Source organism: Pteronotus mesoamericanus, unplaced genomic scaffold, assembly GCF_021234165.1.
Source record: "Pteronotus mesoamericanus isolate MK-2021 breed Mesoamerican mustached bat unplaced genomic scaffold, CSHL_Meso_final contig_173, whole genome shotgun sequence".
Classification (NCBI taxonomy): Eukaryota; Metazoa; Chordata; class Mammalia; order Chiroptera; family Mormoopidae; genus Pteronotus; species Pteronotus mesoamericanus.
The window spans coordinates 2,322,954-2,343,736 of NW_026555072.1; the positions used below are offsets into that span (position 1 = coordinate 2,322,954).

Genomic DNA, 20,783 nt, shown 5'->3' on the forward strand with positions numbered 1-20,783 from the left:
GAGTGCCTCCTCCCCCCCCCTTCTCAAGCTACTCCTTCAAGGACCTTTTCTTTGGTAGACCCACCTAGCACTTATCCACGGCCTACTGTATAAGCCTTCTCCAAAGACTCTTTCCTCCTGTGTATGCAGCAAGCATTTATTGAGTGCCTACTGTTCACCCTACCCCCAAAACCTTTCCCCAATGACTTTCCTTCAGTAGCTTCATTCTGCATGTGTTGAGCAGCTCCTGCATGATCCAAACTTAGACCCTTTACCTAAAGGCCTTTGCTTCCAATTAATACAGTAATCAGATATCCAGCACTGTGTGCACCATTTCAATCCCTCCTTCCAAAGACCTTATCTTTTAAATCACTCCTTGGAGCATTTGTGGAGCACCTGCTGTGTGCCTGATTCGGTGCCTTCTCCACAAGGATCAAGCTTACATAGATCAAGTTTCCGCATCTTTAATCCCTTTCTGCAGAAGATTTCCCTCCAATTGATTGTATGCCCATCCCTAGCCCTCCCTCCCCAAATACCTTTTCTTTGAATGGGTTCAGTGTGCATTTATTTCCTCTCTGCCAGGTGGCAATTCTAATCACCTTACCCCAAAGACCTTTTGCTCCAATGGTTCCTGCAAGCGTGTATGGAGTGACTTCTGTGCTCTCTATATTCACACCTCCTTCCCAAAGTCCTTTTGTTTTAGTGGTTCAAGTGAGCATTCCTTCATTACCCCTATGAGAACCTGCATCAATCATAAAGCCCCTCTCCAGGGCCTTTCCTTTCATAAGTCTAGAGCCCAATTTATAGGGGTTATCCCCTTTCTACTCCCTTCAGTGTCTCTCGGATTCCCTCTCCCACTCTTAAGTCTACACCCCAAGGGGTCTTCCTTCTATTTAAGCCACTAAACATTTATTGAGCACCTATGTAAAAGTTATTACAAATCTGGAAGTTCTGCCCCTGTCTCAAGCCCTCCCTGCCCAGGGGTCTGCTTTAGCCTAAATATATTAAATATCATTTCTTTAATTGTTAGATCACCATGTCCCACTCCTAAGAACCCTAACTCAGCAGCCTTTCTATTCAGAGCCATTTATTCATTCTACAGATATTAATTACATGCTTTTCATGTGTCAGAGTGTGGGAGGGATTTATTAAGCACTAGCATATACTAGGACAACCCCTCCTTCAGTTCTTCTTCCTTCTAATCCTAACCACAAGCTGGATTCTCTGTATCTTTTCCTCCACAATTTAACACTGCAATTCTTTAATGAGCACTTATTGTATACTACTAAGAACCCCTTATTCATTGCCTCTTCTTCTCCCCTTCTTGTAGCCCTAATTCCCCCTCAACAAACTTCATCCTGCCTTCAACGCTACACAATCCTGAAAGCTCTTAATGTGCACCTACTCTCGTTTGGCCAGGTTCCCTCCCCCACTTAGCAGCCATCTTCCCAACTGCCTCTTTTCCCAAATAATTCAAGATGTATAATCTCTTACTGTATTCTGTTTAAACAACCACATTCCCATCCCCGCAGCAGGCTCTTCTAGCCTTTTCTGCAACAATCCATAAAACATTTGTTGAACACATGATACAATTCCTTCACCAACACCCACTCACACAGATGCCATCTTCCTGTCTAAATTTGCTCCATTGACGTCAACAAACCCCTTCAAGTGGCCCCTTCTGAATATTGGTAACCACCCTCTTTTAGATTTTTTTTCCACTCTGACCATCCAGGCAGGTGCTATGCAGCTTTTCCCTTCATTCCAACAAGCTTTATTAATTACCTACTAATTATTGACAAGACCCTTCCCTTTCCCATAAACATAACTCCAGTGTTTTCCATTTTTCTTCTAATTTTTCCAGCAAGCATTTATTGAGAACCTGCTGAATTCAGTGAAAGATTCTTCCCTTCCCCTTATGCATTCCAGAACCAACCCCCCTTTATCCCAGCAGCTGCTCCAGTCTTCTTCCAGTCAATCTAGCAAATATTTACTTAGCACCTATTATAGGTGGAGTAGGATGGATAAAGTAAGAGAGCCTTGTATACCAGGCTTAATGTGGAAAACAGGGACCTTTGCATCACCATCTTGCAGACATTCAGAACTATGCAAGTCTTAGTGATCTCAGCCTGGAATAAAGGAGGAGTTGTGCAAACTCTAATGGATTATACACCTAAGTACAATGTGACACCTTTCCCACCAAACCTCACCATTCTTGTTCCTTTTTGGGTCTCGAGTCCTCCATGATTTAAAGTTACAAACTCTGAGTTGAGATTCATTTTCCATTTTAGAGATGATTTAGTCCCATATTTTCCAAACTTTGGGCCACCTATTGGCTTGTGACCAGCATTTCATTTGCTTCGTGAAGTAGAATAAATGAAAATAAAAAATAACAAAGTATATTGCACATAGCAAGTGGAATTATTATTTAACAAAACTGTTACTCCAACAAGAAATATAATCAATAATATATGCCATATATTATATGTGACATATACCATATAATACATTTATTAATATAATGGGTTAATTGTATATAATATATAAGTTGTGTTTTTTCTCCATGAAATGGAATAAAATAAAATAGGAAATTTCAGGCTCTATTACACATAGTAAAGATAATTATTTACTGAAACTTTCATTCTAATTATATATGTATATTTAAACAAATGCTACTATACATTCTGGATACATCTACACATAATATGTAATAAACCATATATTGTATGTTATATGAAACAGCCTATATTATATTTGCTTTATAACATGTTATATGTGTCTTATATAATAAATACTACATATATAGGGTGGGTTATGATGTAAACATGTATATAGTGGGTTATATAAACTATATATTTTTATCATGGCTTATTTTCTGGGACTTCCCTGGAAGCAGACCTTGAGACTGATATTTGCGTGCAGATTCTTGGGGATAGCTCTGGGGAACAACACCTGTTGCAGGGGAGGGGTGGGGGAAGCAGGAGTTGGCCAGGAAAGGAGCTATGATGCAGCCACAACAGAGGCCTCTGCCAATCCTCTGGGGAGCTCTTGAGCTGGGAGGACCCTCCCGAGTTATCCCAAAGGAGTTGGAAGAGCCATGCTTCTGAATTCCTGCATCAGGCAGTCATTGGCCAGAGGCTTCCACCTGGGAGGAGAAACAATCTTGGGGAAAGCAAATTTGTGGTACAGAGGGCAATTCCCAGGATGGGACAGCATTGTGAAGCTTCAGCAACAGCTATTTCCAGAAGTTGGACAATAGATGTGAAGGCCTGAAGGGAGGGAGGTGAGGACCTGGATGGAGCACTCAGTCCATTCCTTGTACTGCTCAGATTCACTTACTCCTTAGAGTAAGTTCACCCCATCTGGGAACAGCATTCCCAGGATTGTAATTAGCCTTGTTGTGTGGTGGGGACTTGAAAGAACATGGTTAGTGGGATGAACTCTAGCCTCCACTGCCACAGTTAATAAATGTGGCATAAATAAATGATGTACATTGTCTTCTATACATTCTAGATTCCCCTCACCCTCAGCTAGCACCTCTCTTGGTCTTGGTGGCTTACCTGGTGCATGACCCACTCCTTCATCCTTGAGAGATCCCTGAGCCCTTGGTTCCCATGCTGTCCTCGGGCTGTGGCTGACATACTTGTTCATTTGCCATCAAAGTGGAGCAAGGAGTACCAACAGATGTCCAAGGAGATCACTTGAATGCCTCCCTGCCCCCAGTATGTAACAGCAGCCCTGCCTCCTCCTGTTGATCAGGGTCATGCACCCCTGCCTGGACAGTGACTCTTCTTCATATCCCTTGGCATGCAAAACCTGAAGTGTCCAGGTAGCACTCAAAGCTTAGAATGTAATGGGATTCTTGCTGTGTCCCCTGGTAGCAGTATCCCCCCTTGGAGAACCAGGACCTCTAACCTTGCAGAGCTCTGAGGAAACAGCAAGCACACATTCCAAAAGTGGATCACTGGGATTGATGGTAAGCTGGGCCATTCCTACTTTCACCTCTGGGTCCCCAGACCCATGTATTTTACATATTAGAAACACAGCACAAATGATGGTCATGGATTTAGAGTGTATACTGGGTTTTGGAGGATAGTGCTCCTTTCTTGCATGGTATTACCTTTAAGCTGGGATCTTAGCTGTGGATACAAGAAGCTCCATAACTCTTTCAGGCCAGCAGCTTCTGGGTGGTGTGAAATATAAGGCCATCTGTTGGTTCCATGGTCATGGGCCCACTTTTGCACTTCCTTTGCTGTTTGATACAATGTTATATGGGATCCCATACTGGTGAAGCAAACACTGTGTAAGCCCTTGGACAGTGATGCTGGCTAAGGTCCTGCAGTCAGGAAACGCAAACCCATACATAAAATGTCCCAGTCAAAATTAATCATTACTCTTTCCAGGGTGGAAGAGGCCACAGAGTAGCTGGCTGGTTTTCTTGACGAGCGATCCATGTCGGAGACTCAAATATTGGTCTCTGTTGCCAGCAGGTTGAACATTCTTCGATAATTCTGTAAGCCCCCACGTATAGCCTCTATTTCTGTTACTCTTGCCACTTCGTACATGTGCCCATCTGGCAGCACTGGAGGGATCGAATCAACAGCCTGGCTGACATCATCTGGCTGACTCATTCTGTCTACCTGGTTGCTTAGTGCCACTTTCATGGTGGATGATGTCTGGTGGGTGTTAACATAGAATAGAAAGGTATTTGCTTCTCATTCTACTTCATCTCTACTCCTATATGTCCACCCACATTTTTGTGCCCCAGACCTCCTTGTTCTAACCTTCCAATATTTTTTTTTTCTTTCAAAGTCTCTGACAAATCAACCAAGCCATTCAGTGGATATATATTCTAATCATGGGCCACTTCTCTTTCCCCACAAAGTAGGTGGCCAGGTGTACAGCTCAAAGCTTTGCCCATTGGAAGCTCTGGTGCTGTTTGCAAGACCTCTCTGAGTGGGGTTATAGTGCAGCCACTGTCCATTTTTTACCTCTACCCACATACGAAGGCAATCGATTCATGAAGCAAGCTTAGGTTTTTTCTTACTTTATCTGCTGGTTGTGAGGAGTCCTCTTAAGTGAGCTGAGGGAGGCACTAGAGCAACGGTGTGGTTGACAGACATGGGCATCTGGATTACCTGCTCAGGAAGCTTGGTTTTCCTACTTGGGGTCAATCCTGGCTGCTGGACCTGTCTCACTTTATTAATTAGCATGCCTGGCAGGACCTAGCTTGTAATGGATACTTCTGGATGTGCAGTTACTTGTTACTCCATGGTCAAACATTCTGTCTCTATTGGGGGCCAGTACTACACCAAGATTTGTTTCTCAAAAAGTGTGTAATTCTCTGATGCAGATGTTATGGCCTTGCTCCAGAACTCCAGAGGCCTCCCACTCAAGCTTTTCTTAAGCTCCATACTACATCTTTTCCCACTATTGACACCTCCAGTATCATGGGATCTGTTGGATCATATGGCCTGAGTGGCAGGACTGCTTGCATCACAGCCCAGACCTGCTGCAGAGCACTTTGAGTCAACACAGCATGTCAGGGGCTATCTTTGCTCCCCAACAAATGATGGTTCCTTGTTGCCTGCTAGCTGCTGGGTGACTCAGCTCCAGAATGGCATCAAAGCCTTCTTTGTAGCTTGACTTCTCTGGCCCACTGTTTTAGGTTGGGTTCTCTGGAAACAGGTTTGAAAGCAGAAATTATCATGTAGGAGGTTTATTGGGGAGTGCCTTTGGGATCAACACCTGCAAGGAGGGCAGGGTTTGACAGAGGGAGAAACTGGTCTAGTGGTTGCATCACAGGCCTAGGCTAATCCTAGGGGGAGCTCTGGGGCTGAAACAGTCCCTTCAGAGTCAGCCCATATTGAGGCAGAGGCTGGCCTTTGTACGCATTGGGACCAGGTATGAGTCATGGACTGCCTGAAGTAGGTGTAACCTTGGTTAAGGCAGTTCCCTGTGACATAAGACAATTCCCAGTGGGACACAGCCATGAGCTGTCAACAGCTAATATCCAGGGTGCATTGGTCCTGAAGAGAAGAAGATCTGACCACAGTACCCACTACAGTTATGGTCAAAAAAGTTTGAAAAATAGTGATATAGTTCACACGTATCATTTTATAAATAAAAAATACATGGCTCTTTAAAAGATTTTCTCCCAACACCTGTAAGGATTCAGTGTCAGTAATGCAGTGTGTGTGTGTGTGTGTGTGTGTGTGTGTGTGTGTGTGTGTGTGTGTGTGTCGAGAGAGAGAGAGAGAGAGAGAGAGAGAGAGAGAGAGAGAAAGAGAAAGAGAAAGAGAGAGAGAGAGAGATGTGTAAATAACTATGTTTGAGTTGAGGTCTTTGGGGGCATGTCAGTCAACTCACAAGGGCCTGTTTGTGCTATGTGTATATGTCAGAAACCCTGATTGTGTGCACTAGGTGGCTTCTCTCCTCCTCCCCCTTTTATGGGAAAATTGATTGGGGATAAGCTTCTGTCCGTTGAGAAGTTTGTCAGGTAGGAAATCTTAGGTCTGGGGGAAGCGGCCACTGTAAACCTAGCCCAGCTGGGGATGGTCCTAGGGACAGTGACATGGCAGTTTATGATGTACCTACTGCTGCTCCTACCCCTCCTCCCTCCTATGGTTTCCGCTAGTCCTCAGATGTAGTCTTTCCCACCCCCATCATTGCAGTCTCCAGCTTCTGTAGAACCACCGCCAGCCTGCACCCCTCAATCTGCCTCTCCTTTTCTGATACCTATGCCCACCCATGGCTATTCTGTCCCTCACAGCACACAACCACATATGGTGAATGCGCTTCTCCTTGGGAAATGGCCAGAGAGCAGGGAGATTCTTCAAGTTGTACAAGCAGATACAGGCACTGAGACATACTCAGGCACACTTCATATATTTGTATTCTCTAAGGTCCTTTGCCATTTACAAACCTGCATGCAATTTCAAAGTATATTACAGTTTACAAGGCACTCCTCATTTTCCGAAGCTTTCCAAAAACATTTATAGTAGCAGTGTGACAAGCAGACCATGCTCTAGGAAATATCTGCTCTCTGGGGTGTAAGGACTTATTTTAAAGTTTGCAATGTTTTTTGACATTTATACACCTCCATGAGGATTACTTTATTGTTTCTTTAATGTTCACAAACCAATGTTTGGGTTTTCAAAGTATTTCAACAATCATAAATCATTTTATGGGCAAAGGGGTCAAAGGACTGGCTTGGGTTTTGTCTTCCTGATATTTGAGCACTAATGGATGTACTCTGCTTTACCCCTACAGGGCAAAATACTTCAAAGGGAAAAAGATCCATGGAGAAATTGACATTAAAGTAGAACAGGTTAGTTGGAGCAGGTGGATCTGGGAATCAACTGTCCAGATTGCAGACTGAGTGGTCATTTTTGTGTGATATGAGTGAATTGCTGATTTTTTTTTCCTTTCCAGGCGGAATTCTCAGATCTCAATCTTGTGGCTCATGCCAATGGTGGATTCTCTGTGGACATGGAAGTTCTTCGGAATGGGGTGAAGGTTGTACGGTGAGTATTAAAAGGGTAACTTAGAGTTATGGGAGAGACATAAGGACTCCCTTAGATCTGAGGGAGAATCTCCACTTCTGCACCTATCCTTCTGTGGGCAAGGACTTAGGCCCATAATAATAGCCAAGCTATGGAAGCAACCTAAGTGTCCATCGATGGGCAAATGGATAAAAAGATGTGATATGTATGTATGTATACATACATATATGTACACACATACACACACATGTGTGTATGGTCTGTCCAGGAGGTATCCAGCCATGTAGTATGAAAAATAGAGACATTTATTGAAGAAGATATAAGATAACAAGAAACATTGTACATAGGACAGTGACACCTCAGTCCCCTTCAAAGTAGGCACCTTGGGACCTCACACAGTTCTCCCAATTGCTGTCAGCTGCCCCATGATATTTTCCTGAATCTCATCAACAGTCTGAAATCTCTTCCCTTTCAAAGGTGATTTTAGTTTTGTGAAAAGCTAGAAGTTGCAGGGTGCCAAATCTTGGCTGTGGGGGGCTGAGTCACCTGGGTGATTTGATGTTTCACCAAAAAACTCTTCATGAGACATGATGCACGAGCAGGTGCATTGTTGTGATGAAGCTTCCAATCACCAGTTGCCCATCGCTGTGGCCTTCTCAATCATCTTAGTATTTTCTGTGGAGGAATCAAATTTGAGGCAGATTCGTTGCTCTGCTTGCTCAATCATTTTGAATATGACGACCACACAGTACACATACTCATTCAACACTGTCTACCACCCCCACTGACTAGTACAGCGAAGCTGTCATTGTTCATGCATGTGCATTCCAGTCCACTCTCCTTGGCTGCCAGGTTACATTGATGTCACGGGAACCATTCTTATTATATTAATAATGGTTAGACTTTTTCTGGACAAACACACACACACACACACACACACACACACACACACACACACTGGAATATTATTCATCCATGAGAGAGAAGGAAATCCTGCCATTTGTGACAACATGGATGAAACTTGAAGACATTATGCTAAGTGAGATAAATCAGACATAAAAAGACAAGTACTGTACAATATCTCTTATATGTGGAATTAAAAAAAGCCAAACTCATAAAAACAGAGAGTAAAATGGTGATTACCAGGGGCTTGTGGCTGGAAGAATAGGAGAGATGTTGTTTAAGGGTATTAACTTCTAACTGGTAGATAAATACATCCTGGAGGTCCAAAGTACAGTATAGTGAATATAGACAACAGTGCTGTATCATAATCATCAAACATGCTAAGAGACTAGATCTCAACTATTCTGCCACAAAAATGAAATAATTATGTGACAATAGACATGCTAACTAATACTACAATGGCAATCATATTATGATATATAAATGTATCAAATCAACATATCAGTTGTACACCTTAAATTTACACAATGTTATCTGTCAAATATATTTCAATTTTTAAAAACTTAGGCACAGAATGTAAGAGATAGCTTCTATTCTGAAGAAGAGTCAAGGGTCCCAGCAGACCACAAAGCGAACTTTTCTGTTAATAATTCAACAAATATTTCCTGAGCATCTACTGTATACCAGATGCTGCTTCACATTTTGCCTTCAACAAACATTTATTGAGCACCTATTGTATGCCAGGCCCTGTTCTATGTGCTGAGGACTTGGCAGTGATCAAAACAGACCGCCCAAAAGACAAAAAAACACCACAAAATCCCTCTGCCTTCATGAAACTTACTTTCTACTGGGGATACACACAATAAACAAATTATAAAATGTAAAAGTGCTAAGAAAAAATATATAGCAGCAAAGGGATTGTTGGCTGGTGGAGGGATCTGCAATTTGGATAAGGTAGATTAGTGTTAGAGACATTTGAGGAAAGACCTGAAGGAGGTGAAGGAAAGCTGCATGCAGAGGTCTAGGGGGAAAATATTTCAGGGAGAGGAAACAGCCCATGTAAAGACCCTGAGGTTGGAAATCATTCTGGGCAGCATCCTTTGAGGACTGCTAGTAGTCTGAGAGGTTGTGACTAGGGAACTGTCAGAGCTGAGTAGGTAAGCTGGAAGCTAATCTTGGTGAGGACAGGAGCAGGTAGGAAAAGCTTAAGGGGGTCACCAGATGGGGAAAGATTAGAAAGTGTGCTTCTGGGGGAAGGAACAACTTGTGCATGTGTGTTCAGGTGAGAAACCACTTCACAATTTCTAGGTGATGTGGATATATGGAATTTTGCTTTTTGTTCTAAGGGTGGTGGGAAGATTCTGGGGGAATCCTCAACACTCCTACCCTTGCACTCCAGGTCTCTGAAGCCAGACTTTGTGCTGATTCGTCAGCATGCCTTCAGCATGGCCCGGAATGGAGACTACCGCAGTTTGGTCATTGGGCTGCAGTATGCTGGAATCCCCAGCGTTAATTCTTTGCATTCTGTCTACAACTTCTGTGACAAGCCCTGGGTGGTAAGTGACAAGAAAGGTATTATTTGGAATATCTCATGCATGCATATGGGAGCTCAAAATCACTGTGACTTTTGGGAACTGAGGAAGTTTGGAAGCTTGAACTCCCAGATTGGAGACTCCCTCAGGTGAAGGACTTGCTGACCTGTCTCTCCTGGCTCTCATAGTTTGCCCAGATGGTTCGACTGCACAAGAAACTGGGGACAGAGGAGTTCCCGCTAATCGATCAGACCTTCTACCCCAATCACAAAGAGATGGTGAGTCTGGGGGAAATAAAGTGGGCAGGAGGGAAAAGCATCATGCCTACTGCAATAGTGTTACCAATGGATGTGTTACCAATGGATGTGTTACCAATGGTACACTATCAGAGAGTACAAGAGGCATGTGCTTGTGAAGAGGGAAGTTGCTTTGGGATGAGTCTATTAATACCATGAATTTACTTACGTAGTTAGAAGTGTGATTTAAATCATTGATCCTGTTACATATAGTATCTACTCTCATGAGTACTAAAAATAGATTTCTAATGTAAATTAACAGAACTAATATAATGAATCTGATTGTATTACATAGAGAAATTAAGTTATTGTTACTAACATTATCAAATATTCCTCTCGATAGAAATGTTACCAATGTTTCAAATTAGGATTGGCAATAAAACTGATCAGTAACAATGTTATAAATTAAATTGCTTACAAATAGCAATTGAATTGTTGGTTACTATTATCAGAAAATATAATCACTAATATTACAATTTATCACCAATACTGCAAATTATTTTTACTGATATAAATTATCAATAGTAATGTTATGAATTATAGTTCCTAGGAGATTTTGAATAATTATAACTAGTATCATAAAAATATTATAACTATTATTATAATTATGAATATTACAAATTATGCTCTAATATAAATTTTAAGTCCCTGTTTTGATTACATACTTAATAATAGAAATTATGTTATCATTACTAATATCATCAAATATTATAACTAACATTACAATTTATCACCAGTATTACAAATTAAGATTATCAATATAAGCAGTTAGCACTTATATTGTGAATCAAGTTATAATTACTAAAATAAATTAAACTATTAGTAAAACATTGTAAAATATTGTTACAGATTATTGTCAATGTTACAAATTAAGATTTCTAATATACACTGTGAGTAACTGTTTTTAATTAAATTATAGTTTATAATAGAAATCATTAATATGGTTAACATTCCAATTGTTATTATAAATAATTACTAATACTAAATTTATGATTACTAATATAAATTATGAGTACCACAGTTATGAATCAAACTTTAGTTACAAATAAAAATTGTTCACCATTACTGATGCTGTCAAACATTAAAACTGATTTTTAAAAAATTTAACAATATTACAAATTATGTTTACTTATATAAAAATCATCACTAGTTTTATTAATTAAATTATAATTAAATATCAATATTGACCCAACATTACCAACTTGGTTAAATAACATTGATACTATTATTAAAAATTCTTACCAGTATTACAAATTATGGTCACTGATATAAATTCACAGTATTATAAATTAAGTTTATTTACAGATGAAGATCAAATCATTAGTTCTGAGGGAACTCAATTTGTTTATCGTTATAATGATAATTCCATATTCTTTAAAAAACAGTATAGCTGACTGTGATTAAGAATGGCCTTTTGGCTAAGATCAAGCGTAGAGATATGCTCTTATCAGTTTAACATTTATGTCCTCTCTCCAAGACAACATATTAAATGGATTTTTGAAGCAGGGAGATGGACTAGGAGCTCACTCCATCTGTGCTGCTCATGGACCCAGTATTGCAGTACTTCTGGGAATGGTGCACCCCTCGAGGACAAAAAAGAAAAAAAAAATAACGTGGATTCTGTAACTAGAATTTCTGTGTGGGAAACCGAGATCCACAACTAATTAGCTTACTAACATAGGAAGCATCATTTAAATGCTTTGTGTCTCAGTTAACTCATCTGCAAAATGTGGGTAATAATAGTCCTGCATCAGAGTTGATGTGAGAATTAAATTATTTAATGAATGAAAATGAATAGGACACTGCATCTGTCATATATTAACTGCTACCTCAGTGTTGACAAAGTTCCCTTTTGTTCCTAGTTTGTTGAATGTCTTTTATCATAAAGGGACATTGAACTTTGTTAAATGTTTTTTCTGTGTTTATTGATATGATCATGAGGGTTTTGTCCTTTATTCTATGAATATGATGTTTACATTCATTGATTTTCATCCAAGATGAGTCACACTTGTATTCCTGGGCCAAATCACTTGATCTGATACATGATCTTTTTTTAAATATGTATTTTATTAATTATGCTATTACAGTTGCCCCAATTTTCCCCCTGTGCCCCCCTCTGCCCAGCACCCCCATTCTCTCCAGTAATCCCCTCCCTTAGTTCATGTCCATGGGTCATGCATATAAGTTCTTTGGCTTCCCCATTTCCTATACTGTTCTTAACATCCTCCTGTCTATTTTGTACCTAACAATTTTGTACTTCTTAATCCCTGCACCTTTTCCACCATTCTCCCCCATTTTCTTCCTTCTCCTTCCCAGCTGATAGCCCTCCAAATGGCCTCTATGTCTATGATTCTGTTCCTGTTCTGCTTGTATGTTTAGTTTGTTTTTTAGATTCAGTTGTTGATCATTGTGAATTTGTTGCCATTTTAATGTTCATAGTTTTGATCTTTTTTCTTATATAATTCTCTTTAACATTTTTAAAATAATGACTTGGTGATGATGAACTCCTTTAGCTTTACTTTGTCTGGGAAGTACTTTATCTGCCCTTCCATTCTATTTTTTTAAGATTTTAAAAATTTATTTTATTTTTAGAGAGAGAGGAAGGGAGGGAGAAAGAGAGGGAGAGAAACATCAATGTGTGGTTGCCTCTCACACGCCCCCTGCTGGGGACCTGGCCAGCAACCCAGGCTTGTGCCCTGACTATAACCATCAATCCTTTGGTTCACAGGCTGACACTCAATCCATTGAGCCTCTCCAGCCAGGGCTGCTCTTCAATTCTAAATGAAATTTTTGCTGAATAGAGTAATCTAGGTTGTAGGCCCTTGCTTTTCGTCACTTTGAATACTTCTTGCCGGTCCCTTCTAGCCTGCAAAGTTTGTTTTGAGAAATCAGCTGACAGTTGTACGGGAAATCTTTTATAGGTAACTCTCTGCTTTTCTCTTGCTGCTTTTACGATTCTCTATCTTTAACCTTTGACATTTTAATTATGATGTGTCTTGGTGTGGTCCTTTTTGGGTCTAACTTGATTGGGATTCTCTGTGTTTTCAAGACTTGTATGTCTATTTCCTTCTCCAAATTAGGGAAGTTTTCTTTCATTATTTTTTCATGTAAGTTTTCAATTTCTTGCTCTTTCTCTTCTCTTTCTGGTGTCCCTATGATTCAGATGTTGGCACATTTGGAGATGTCCCAGAGGCCTCTTATTCTATCCTCTTTTTTTTCTTTAGTTCTTTTTCTTGCTGTTCTGATTGAATGTTTTTTTTTCTTCCTTATGTTCCAAATCGTTGATTTTGTTATCAGCTTCATCCCCTCCACTGTTGGTTCCCTGTAGATTTTTCTTTTTTTCACTTAATGCAACCTTCATTTCTGCCTGAGTCTTTTTTTATGCTGTTGCAGTACCCAGTGTGTTCTTTGAGCATCCTGATAACCAGTACTTTGAACTTTGCATCTGATAGGTTGCTTATCTCCATTTCATTTAGTTCTTTTCCTGGAGTTTTGTTCTGTTTTTTCATTTGGGCCATATTTCTTTGTCTCCTCAATTTGGCAACCTTCCTGTATTTGTTTCTGTGTATTAGATAGAGCTGCTTTGACTCCCTGTCTTAATAGCATGGCCTATTGTAGAAAAGGCTCCTGTAAGTTGTGTGGGGCAGAGCTTTAGGTAATCACTTGGGCGGGGCAACCCATTTCACCACTTTGTGGCTCTGTGTGGAGGAGGGCTCAAAGAGGGGACAATGCTGCTGCCTAGCCTCTGGAGATTGCCTGGGAGAAAGCTGTCTCTTGACACCCACCCTGTTGCCAGTCACTTCACATTCTCCCTTTCTCCTTATATGCCACTTGTGCCCTTCCAGCTGTTGCCCTAGTGCTGAATCCCAGAGGGGGTGGGTCTGCGTGAGTCCTAAATCCATTGCAGACCCTTTAAGAGGAGTCTCTTGAGAATCCTGCAGTTTCTTCCACTGCCCCAACTCCCACTAGTTTTTACAGCCAGAACTTATGGTGACTTATCTTCCAAGTGCTGGAACCCTGGGTTAGGCGGTCTGGTCTGGGACTGGGATTGTTCGCACCTGAGGTATCCCTCCTGATTTTTATCCACCACACATTAATGTGGGACCACCTGTTCTTCCACCTCTCTACACCATTCTGTGTCTCTGCTCCTCCTACCTGTCTGGATGAATGTGGCTTCTTTGAATCCTTGGTTGTTGGACTTCCATGTATCTCAATTTTCTGATGAATCTGGGCGATATTTGTTTTGTTGTCTAGATATAATTTTTGTTATATTGTACATGGAGGTAAAGCTTATTTACATATGCCTCCATCTTGACTGGAAGTCCTGACATGTTGTGGGATTCAGTTTATTAGTATTTTGTTAAGAATTATGGTATCTATAATCATAAAGGATATTGGTCTGTAGTTTTTTATGTTGTCTTTCTCTGGTTTTGGTATAAAAGTAATAGTAGCCTCATAGAATGAGAAGGGCAGTTTTCCTTTTCTTCTATTTTTGGGAAGAGTTTGTAAGATTGGTTTTAATTCTCTTTAAATATTTTAGAATTTACCAGTATGGTCCTAGGCCTTTCTTTGTAGGAAGTCTTTTTAACATTATTATACTAATTCAATGTCTTTACTTATGTCTTTTCAGATTTTTCTATTTCTTCTTGAGTCAATCTTAGTAGTTTGTGTCTTTCTAGGAATTTGTCCAACTAGGTTTTCTAATTAGTTGGCATGCAGGTGTTTGTAGTACTGTCTTATAATCTTTTTTTATTTCTGAGAGATTAGTACTTATGTCCCCTCTTTCATTTGTGATTTTAGTAATGAATTTTCTTTTCTTTTTTCAGTCTAAAGTTTCGTCAGTTTTTTTGGTCTTTTCAAAGAGCCAACTTCTGGTTTCATTGATTTTCTCTATTGTTTTTCTGTTCTCTTCTTTCATTTATTCCCACACTAATCTTTTTTTAAAGATTGTATTTATTTATTTTAAGAGAGAAGAAAATGGAGGGAGAAAGAGAGGGAGAGAAATATCACTGTGCAAGGGAAACATTGATCAATTGATTCTCACATACCCACAGCCAGGGACCTGGCCCACAACCCAGGCATGTGTCCTTACTGGGAATCCAATCGATGATCTTTCAGTTTGCAGGACAGTGCTCAACCCAGTGAGCCACAGAAGCCAAGGGATCATGCAAATCTTTATACTTCTTTCCTCCTGCTAGCTCTAGGCTTAGTTTGCTTTTATTTTCCTAATATCTTAAGATGGAAGATTAGGTTATTGATTTGGTATTTCTATTTTTTTCCTTCATAGTATTTTTATTGATGTATTGGGCTGACATTGATTAATAAAATTATATAGATTTAAGGTGTACAATTCTACAATACGTCACCTGTACATTGTATTGTGTGTTCATCACCCTAAGTCAAGCCCCCTTCCATTGCCATTTATTCTCCCAATACCTTCTTCTATCTCCCCACACCCCTATTTCCATCTGGTAATCACAATACTGTTCATACTGTTGTCTGCCTATGAGGTTGTTTTTTTTTTAACTTGATCCCTTCACCTTTTTTCACCCAGCCCCCACAAACTCCCTCCCCTCTGACATCTGTTGATATCTCTCTTCTTTTTTTTAAAGATTTTTTAAATTTATTTTCAGAGGGAGGGGAAGGGAGGGAGAAAGAGAGTGAGAGAAACATCAATGTGTGGCTGCCCCCCACGCGCCCCTCACTGGGGGCTCAGTCCACAACCCAGGTATGTACCTAGCCAGGAGCGAACCTGCGACCCTTTGGTTTGCAGGCTAGCACTCAATCCATTGAGCCACACCAGCCAGGATGATATTTCTCTTCTTTTTAAATATTCACATTTATAACTATGGAATTCCCTATTGGCACCACTTTAGCTGCATCCCTTAATTTTTGGTATGTTGGGTTTTCTTTTTCACTCATTTCAAAGTATCTCCTAATTTCCTTAGTGATTTCTTCTTTGACCCATTGATTATTAGGAGCATGTTGTTTATTTCCCACATATTTGTGAATTTTCCAAATTTCCTTCTGTTATTGGTTTCTACTTTCATTCAACTGTGGTCAGAGAAAATTTGTATGATTTTAGTCCTTTTACATTTATTAAAATTTGTTTTGTGGCTTAACATATAGTTGGTCCTGGAGACTGTTCTATGTACACTTGAGAAGACTGTATATTCTGCTGTTTTAGGATGCAGTGTGCTATAAATGTCTGTTATGTCTAGTTGCTTTGCAGTGTTGTTCCAGTTTTCTCTTTCCTTATTGATCTCTACCTGGTTATTTTATGCCTTATCTAAAGTGAGGTATTGAAATCTTCAACCATTATTGTTGACTTTTTTAGTTGTCCCTTCAGTTCTGTCTGTTACTTAATTTTTATTCACCCATTGATTTTAGAGGGAAGAGAAACATCAATTTGTTCTTCCACTTATTTATGCATTCAGTGGTTAATTCTTGTATCTATCATGACTGGTGATTGAACCCTCAGCTTTATCGTATAGGGACAACACTCTAACCAACTGAGCTATCCAGCCAAGGCCCTGCCTGTTTTTGTTTTATGTATTTTGAGACTTTCTTGTTAGAGGCATATGTGTTTATCATTGCTATATCTTTTTTTGATAGATTAACTCTTTTATCAGTATAAAATGGCCTTCTTTATCTTTAGTAAAAATTTGTTTCAAAGCTTATTATATCTGATGTTATTGTAACGATTCCAGCTCTCTTTTGGTTACTGTTTGCATGGTAAATATTTTTCCATCCATTTACCTTCATCTTATTTGTGTTTTTGAATCTAAAATATGTCTCTTGTAGACAGCATATAATTGGGTCATATTTTTCATCTATTCTGCCTATCTCTGCCTTTTCATTTGAGTGTTAAATTAATTTACATTTAATGTAATTAGTGGTAAGGTAGAATTTGTTTGCAATTTTCCTATTTGTTTTCTATATTTCTTTTTTTCAACATGTTAGTTCTTAATTTAATAAGAATTCCTTTCCAGGACATTAGTGTACTGCATGACAAGACCACTGCCCCAAATTATGGGACTATAAGTATATACATGCATTTTTTTATTGTTGTTCAAGTACAGTTGTCTCCATTATCCCACCACCATTTTCCCCTGCCCCTATCCACCCCCACTTCCAACCCTCAATCCTATCCCCCTTTGGCTTTGTCCATGGGTCCTTTATATATGTTCCTTGATTAAACCTTTCCCTTTCTCCCTCCATTATCCCCTTCCCCTGTGGTTACTGTCAGTTTGTTTTTTATTTCCATGTCTCTGGTTATATTTTGCTTGCTTGTTTGTCTTGTTGATTAGGTTCCACTTATAGGTGAGATCATATGGTATTTGTCTTTCGCCCCCTGGCTTATTTCACTTAGCATAATGCTCTCCAGTTCCATCCATGCTGTTGCGAAAGGTAATAGCTCTTTCTTTCTTTCTGTTGCATAGTATTCCATTGTGCAAATGTATCATAGTTTTTTTATCCACTCATTTTCTGATGGGCACTTAGGTTGCTTCCAGCACTTGGCTATTGTCAATTGTGCTGCTATGAACATTGGGGTGCATAGGTTCTTTTGAACTGGTGTTTTGGAATTCTTAGGGTATAATCCCAGCAGTGGAATTGCTGGGTCAAAAGGCAGTTCCATCTTTAGTTTTTGAGGAAATTCTAAACTGTTTTCCACAGTGGCTGCACCAGTCTGCATGCCCACCAACAATGTACTAGAGTTCCCTTTTCTCCACAACCTCACCAGGACTTACTGTTTGTTGATTTTTTTATGATGGCCACTCTGATTGGTGTGAAGTGGTATCTCATTGTGGTTTTAATTTGCATTTCTCTGATGGCTAGTGATGCTGAGCATCCTTTCATATGTCTTTGAGCCCTCTGTATGTCTTCCTTGGAGAAGTGTCTGTTCAGGTCCTTTGCTCATTTTTTAATTGGATTATTTGTCTTCCTGGAGTGGAGTCCTGTGAGTTCTTTATATATTTTGGAGACCAAACCCTTATCCAAGGTGTCATTGGCAAATATATTTTCCCATATGGTTGGTTCTCTTTTCATTGTGCTGATGTTTTCTTTAGCCATGCAGAAGCTTTTTATTTAGATGAAGTCTCATTTGTTTATTCTTTCCTTTATGTCCCTTTCTCTAGGAGACATATCGGTGAAAATATTGCTGCATTGACTATCTGAGATTTTCATGCCTATGTTCTCTTCTAGGACTTTTATGGTTTCATGACTTATATTTAAGTCTTTTATCCATCTTGAGTTTATTTTTGTGTATGGCGTAAGTTGGTGGTCGAATTTCAATTTTTGCATGTAGCTGTCCAGCTCTCCCAACACCATTTGTAGAAGAGGCTATTTTTACTCCATTTTATGCTTCTGCCCAATTTGTCAAATATTAATTGACCATAGAGACTTGGGTTTATTTCTGGGATCTCTATTCTGTTCCATTGATCTATGTGTCTGTTCTTATGCCAGTACCAGACTGTTTTGATTACAGTGGCCTTGTAATATAGTTTGATGTCTGGTATTGTGATGCTTCCTACTTTGTCCTTATTTCTCAGAATTGCTACAGCTATCAGGGTTGTTTATGGTTCCGTATAAATTTTTGAAATGTTTGTTCTATGTCTGTGAAATATGTCATTGGTATTTTAATAAGGATTGTGTTGAATCTATAAATTGCTTAGGGTAGTATGAATATTTTGATGATGTTGATTCTTCCAATCCATCAACATGGTATATGCTTCCATTTATTTGTGCCTTCTTAATTTCTTTCTTCAGTGCTGTGTACTTTTCTGCATACAGGTCTTTTACCTCCTTGGTTAAGTTTATCCTTAGGTACTTAATTTTTCTTGTTGCTATTGCAAATGGGATTTTTCTTTCCAAGTTTCTGTTTCTGATATTTCATTGTTGGTGTACAAAAATGCATTCAATTTCTGAATATTGACTTTGTATCCCACTGCGTTGCCAAATTCACTTATTATGTTGAATAGTTTTTAGTGGAGTTTATAGGGCTTTCTATGCACACTATCATGTCATCTGAAAACAATGACAATTTTACTTCCTCCTTTCTAATTTGGATGCCTTTATTTTCTTTTTCTTGTCTGATCTCTGGGGCTAGGACTTCCAAAACTACGCTGAATAAAAGTGGTGAAAGTATTCCTCCATTAATATATACTTTTGTGTTGAGTAGATATTTTCCACATTTTAAAATAAATTATTTCCTGCCCTGGCTGGGTGGCTCAGTAGATTGAGCGCTAGGCTGCAAATCGAAAGATCGCCATTTCGATTCCCGGTCAGGGCATATGCCTGGGTTGCAGACCAGGTTCCTAGTTGGGGGCATGCAAGAGGCAACTGGTTGCTATATCTCTCACACATTGATATTTCTCTCCCTCTTTTTATCCCTCCCTTTCCCTCTATCTACAAGTAAATAAATAAAATCTTTTTTAAAAAGGTTTTGATTACTATGGCCTTGTAGTATAGTTTGATATCAGGTGTCGTAATTCCTCCAAGTTTGTTTTTCTTTCTCAATGTTGCTGTGACTATTCAGAGTCTTTTGTTGTTACATACAAATTTTTGGAATCTTCTAGCTCTGTGAGATACGCTGTTGGTACCTTGATAGGAATTGCCTTGAATACAGATTGCTTTGGATAGTATGGACATTTTAATGATGTTAATTTTTTATGTTTATGAACACGTATGTGCTTCCACTTATTAGTGTCTTCTTCAGTATTTTTCTTCAGTTATAATTTTCCAAGTAAAAGTCTTTTATATCCTTGATTAAATTTATTCCTAGGTATTTTATTTATTTTTTGATGCTATTGTAAATGGGATTGTTTTAGTTTCTCTTTTTGATAGTTCATTACTGGTATAGAAAGATGTAACTGATTTCTGGTATTTATTTTGTATCCTGATACTTTTCTGAATTCATTTGTCAGTTCCTGCAGTTTTTTTGTGAAATCTCTTGGGTTCTTTATATACAGTATCACGTTATCTGCAAATATTGACAGTTTTCTTCTTCCCAATTTGGATACCTTTTACTTCTTCTTTTTTAAGATTTTATTGATTTATTTTTAGAGAAAGGAGAAGTAAAGGAGAAAGAGAGGGAGAGAAACATCAATGTGTGTTTGCCTCTCACGCGCCCCCCACTAGGGATCTGGCCCACAACCCAAGCATGTGCCCTGACTGGGAATTGAACCAGAGACCCTTTGGATTGCAGGCCGGTACTCAATTTACTGAGCCACACCAGTCAAGACAAATAAATAAAATTTTTTAAAAAACTGTTTCTTTAGTAGTTTCCCTGGGGATTACAGTTAAAATCTTAAATTAGACCATTCTCATTTGAATTAATACTAATTTAATTTCAATTGTATTTTAAAATTTCCTCTTTATAGCTTCATTTCCTCATCCCTCCTTTGTGCTATTATTATCATATAAATTATATCATTATGTAACATATACCCATGAATATAGACTTATAATTATTGCTTGATGCAGTAGGCTTTTAAGTGAGATAGAGGAAAAAAGTGTTAGAAACAAAAATGCATTCATACTGTTTTTTGTATTTACCTGTATGTTAC

At 39.1% G+C, this 20,783-nt stretch overlaps 2 protein-coding genes and 1 non-coding gene across 6 annotated transcripts in view; all 3 read left to right on the forward strand.

Moving 5' to 3' along the window:
- Window positions 1-20,783, forward strand: part of UXT (ubiquitously expressed prefoldin like chaperone) — a 269,833-nt gene that overhangs the window by 37,625 nt on the left and 211,425 nt on the right. The gene's annotated exons all lie outside the window — the stretch shown is intronic.
- The window catches only part of SYN1 (synapsin I), a 48,811-nt gene that overhangs the window by 1,377 nt on the left and 26,651 nt on the right, over window positions 1-20,783 (forward strand). For both annotated transcript variants that reach the window (XM_054566477.1, XM_054566478.1), the window contains exons 2-5: window positions 7,252-7,309; window positions 7,414-7,505; window positions 9,787-9,943; window positions 10,108-10,197. In XM_054566477.1, the coding sequence (XP_054422452.1) occupies window positions 7,252-7,309; window positions 7,414-7,505; window positions 9,787-9,943; window positions 10,108-10,197 (397 nt within the window). The remainder of the gene's footprint in view (window positions 1-7,251; window positions 7,310-7,413; window positions 7,506-9,786; window positions 9,944-10,107; window positions 10,198-20,783) is intronic.
- Window positions 11,617-11,801, forward strand: LOC129065292 (U2 spliceosomal RNA). The gene has a single exon (XR_008528564.1). It is a non-coding gene; the product is annotated as a U2 spliceosomal RNA (small nuclear RNA).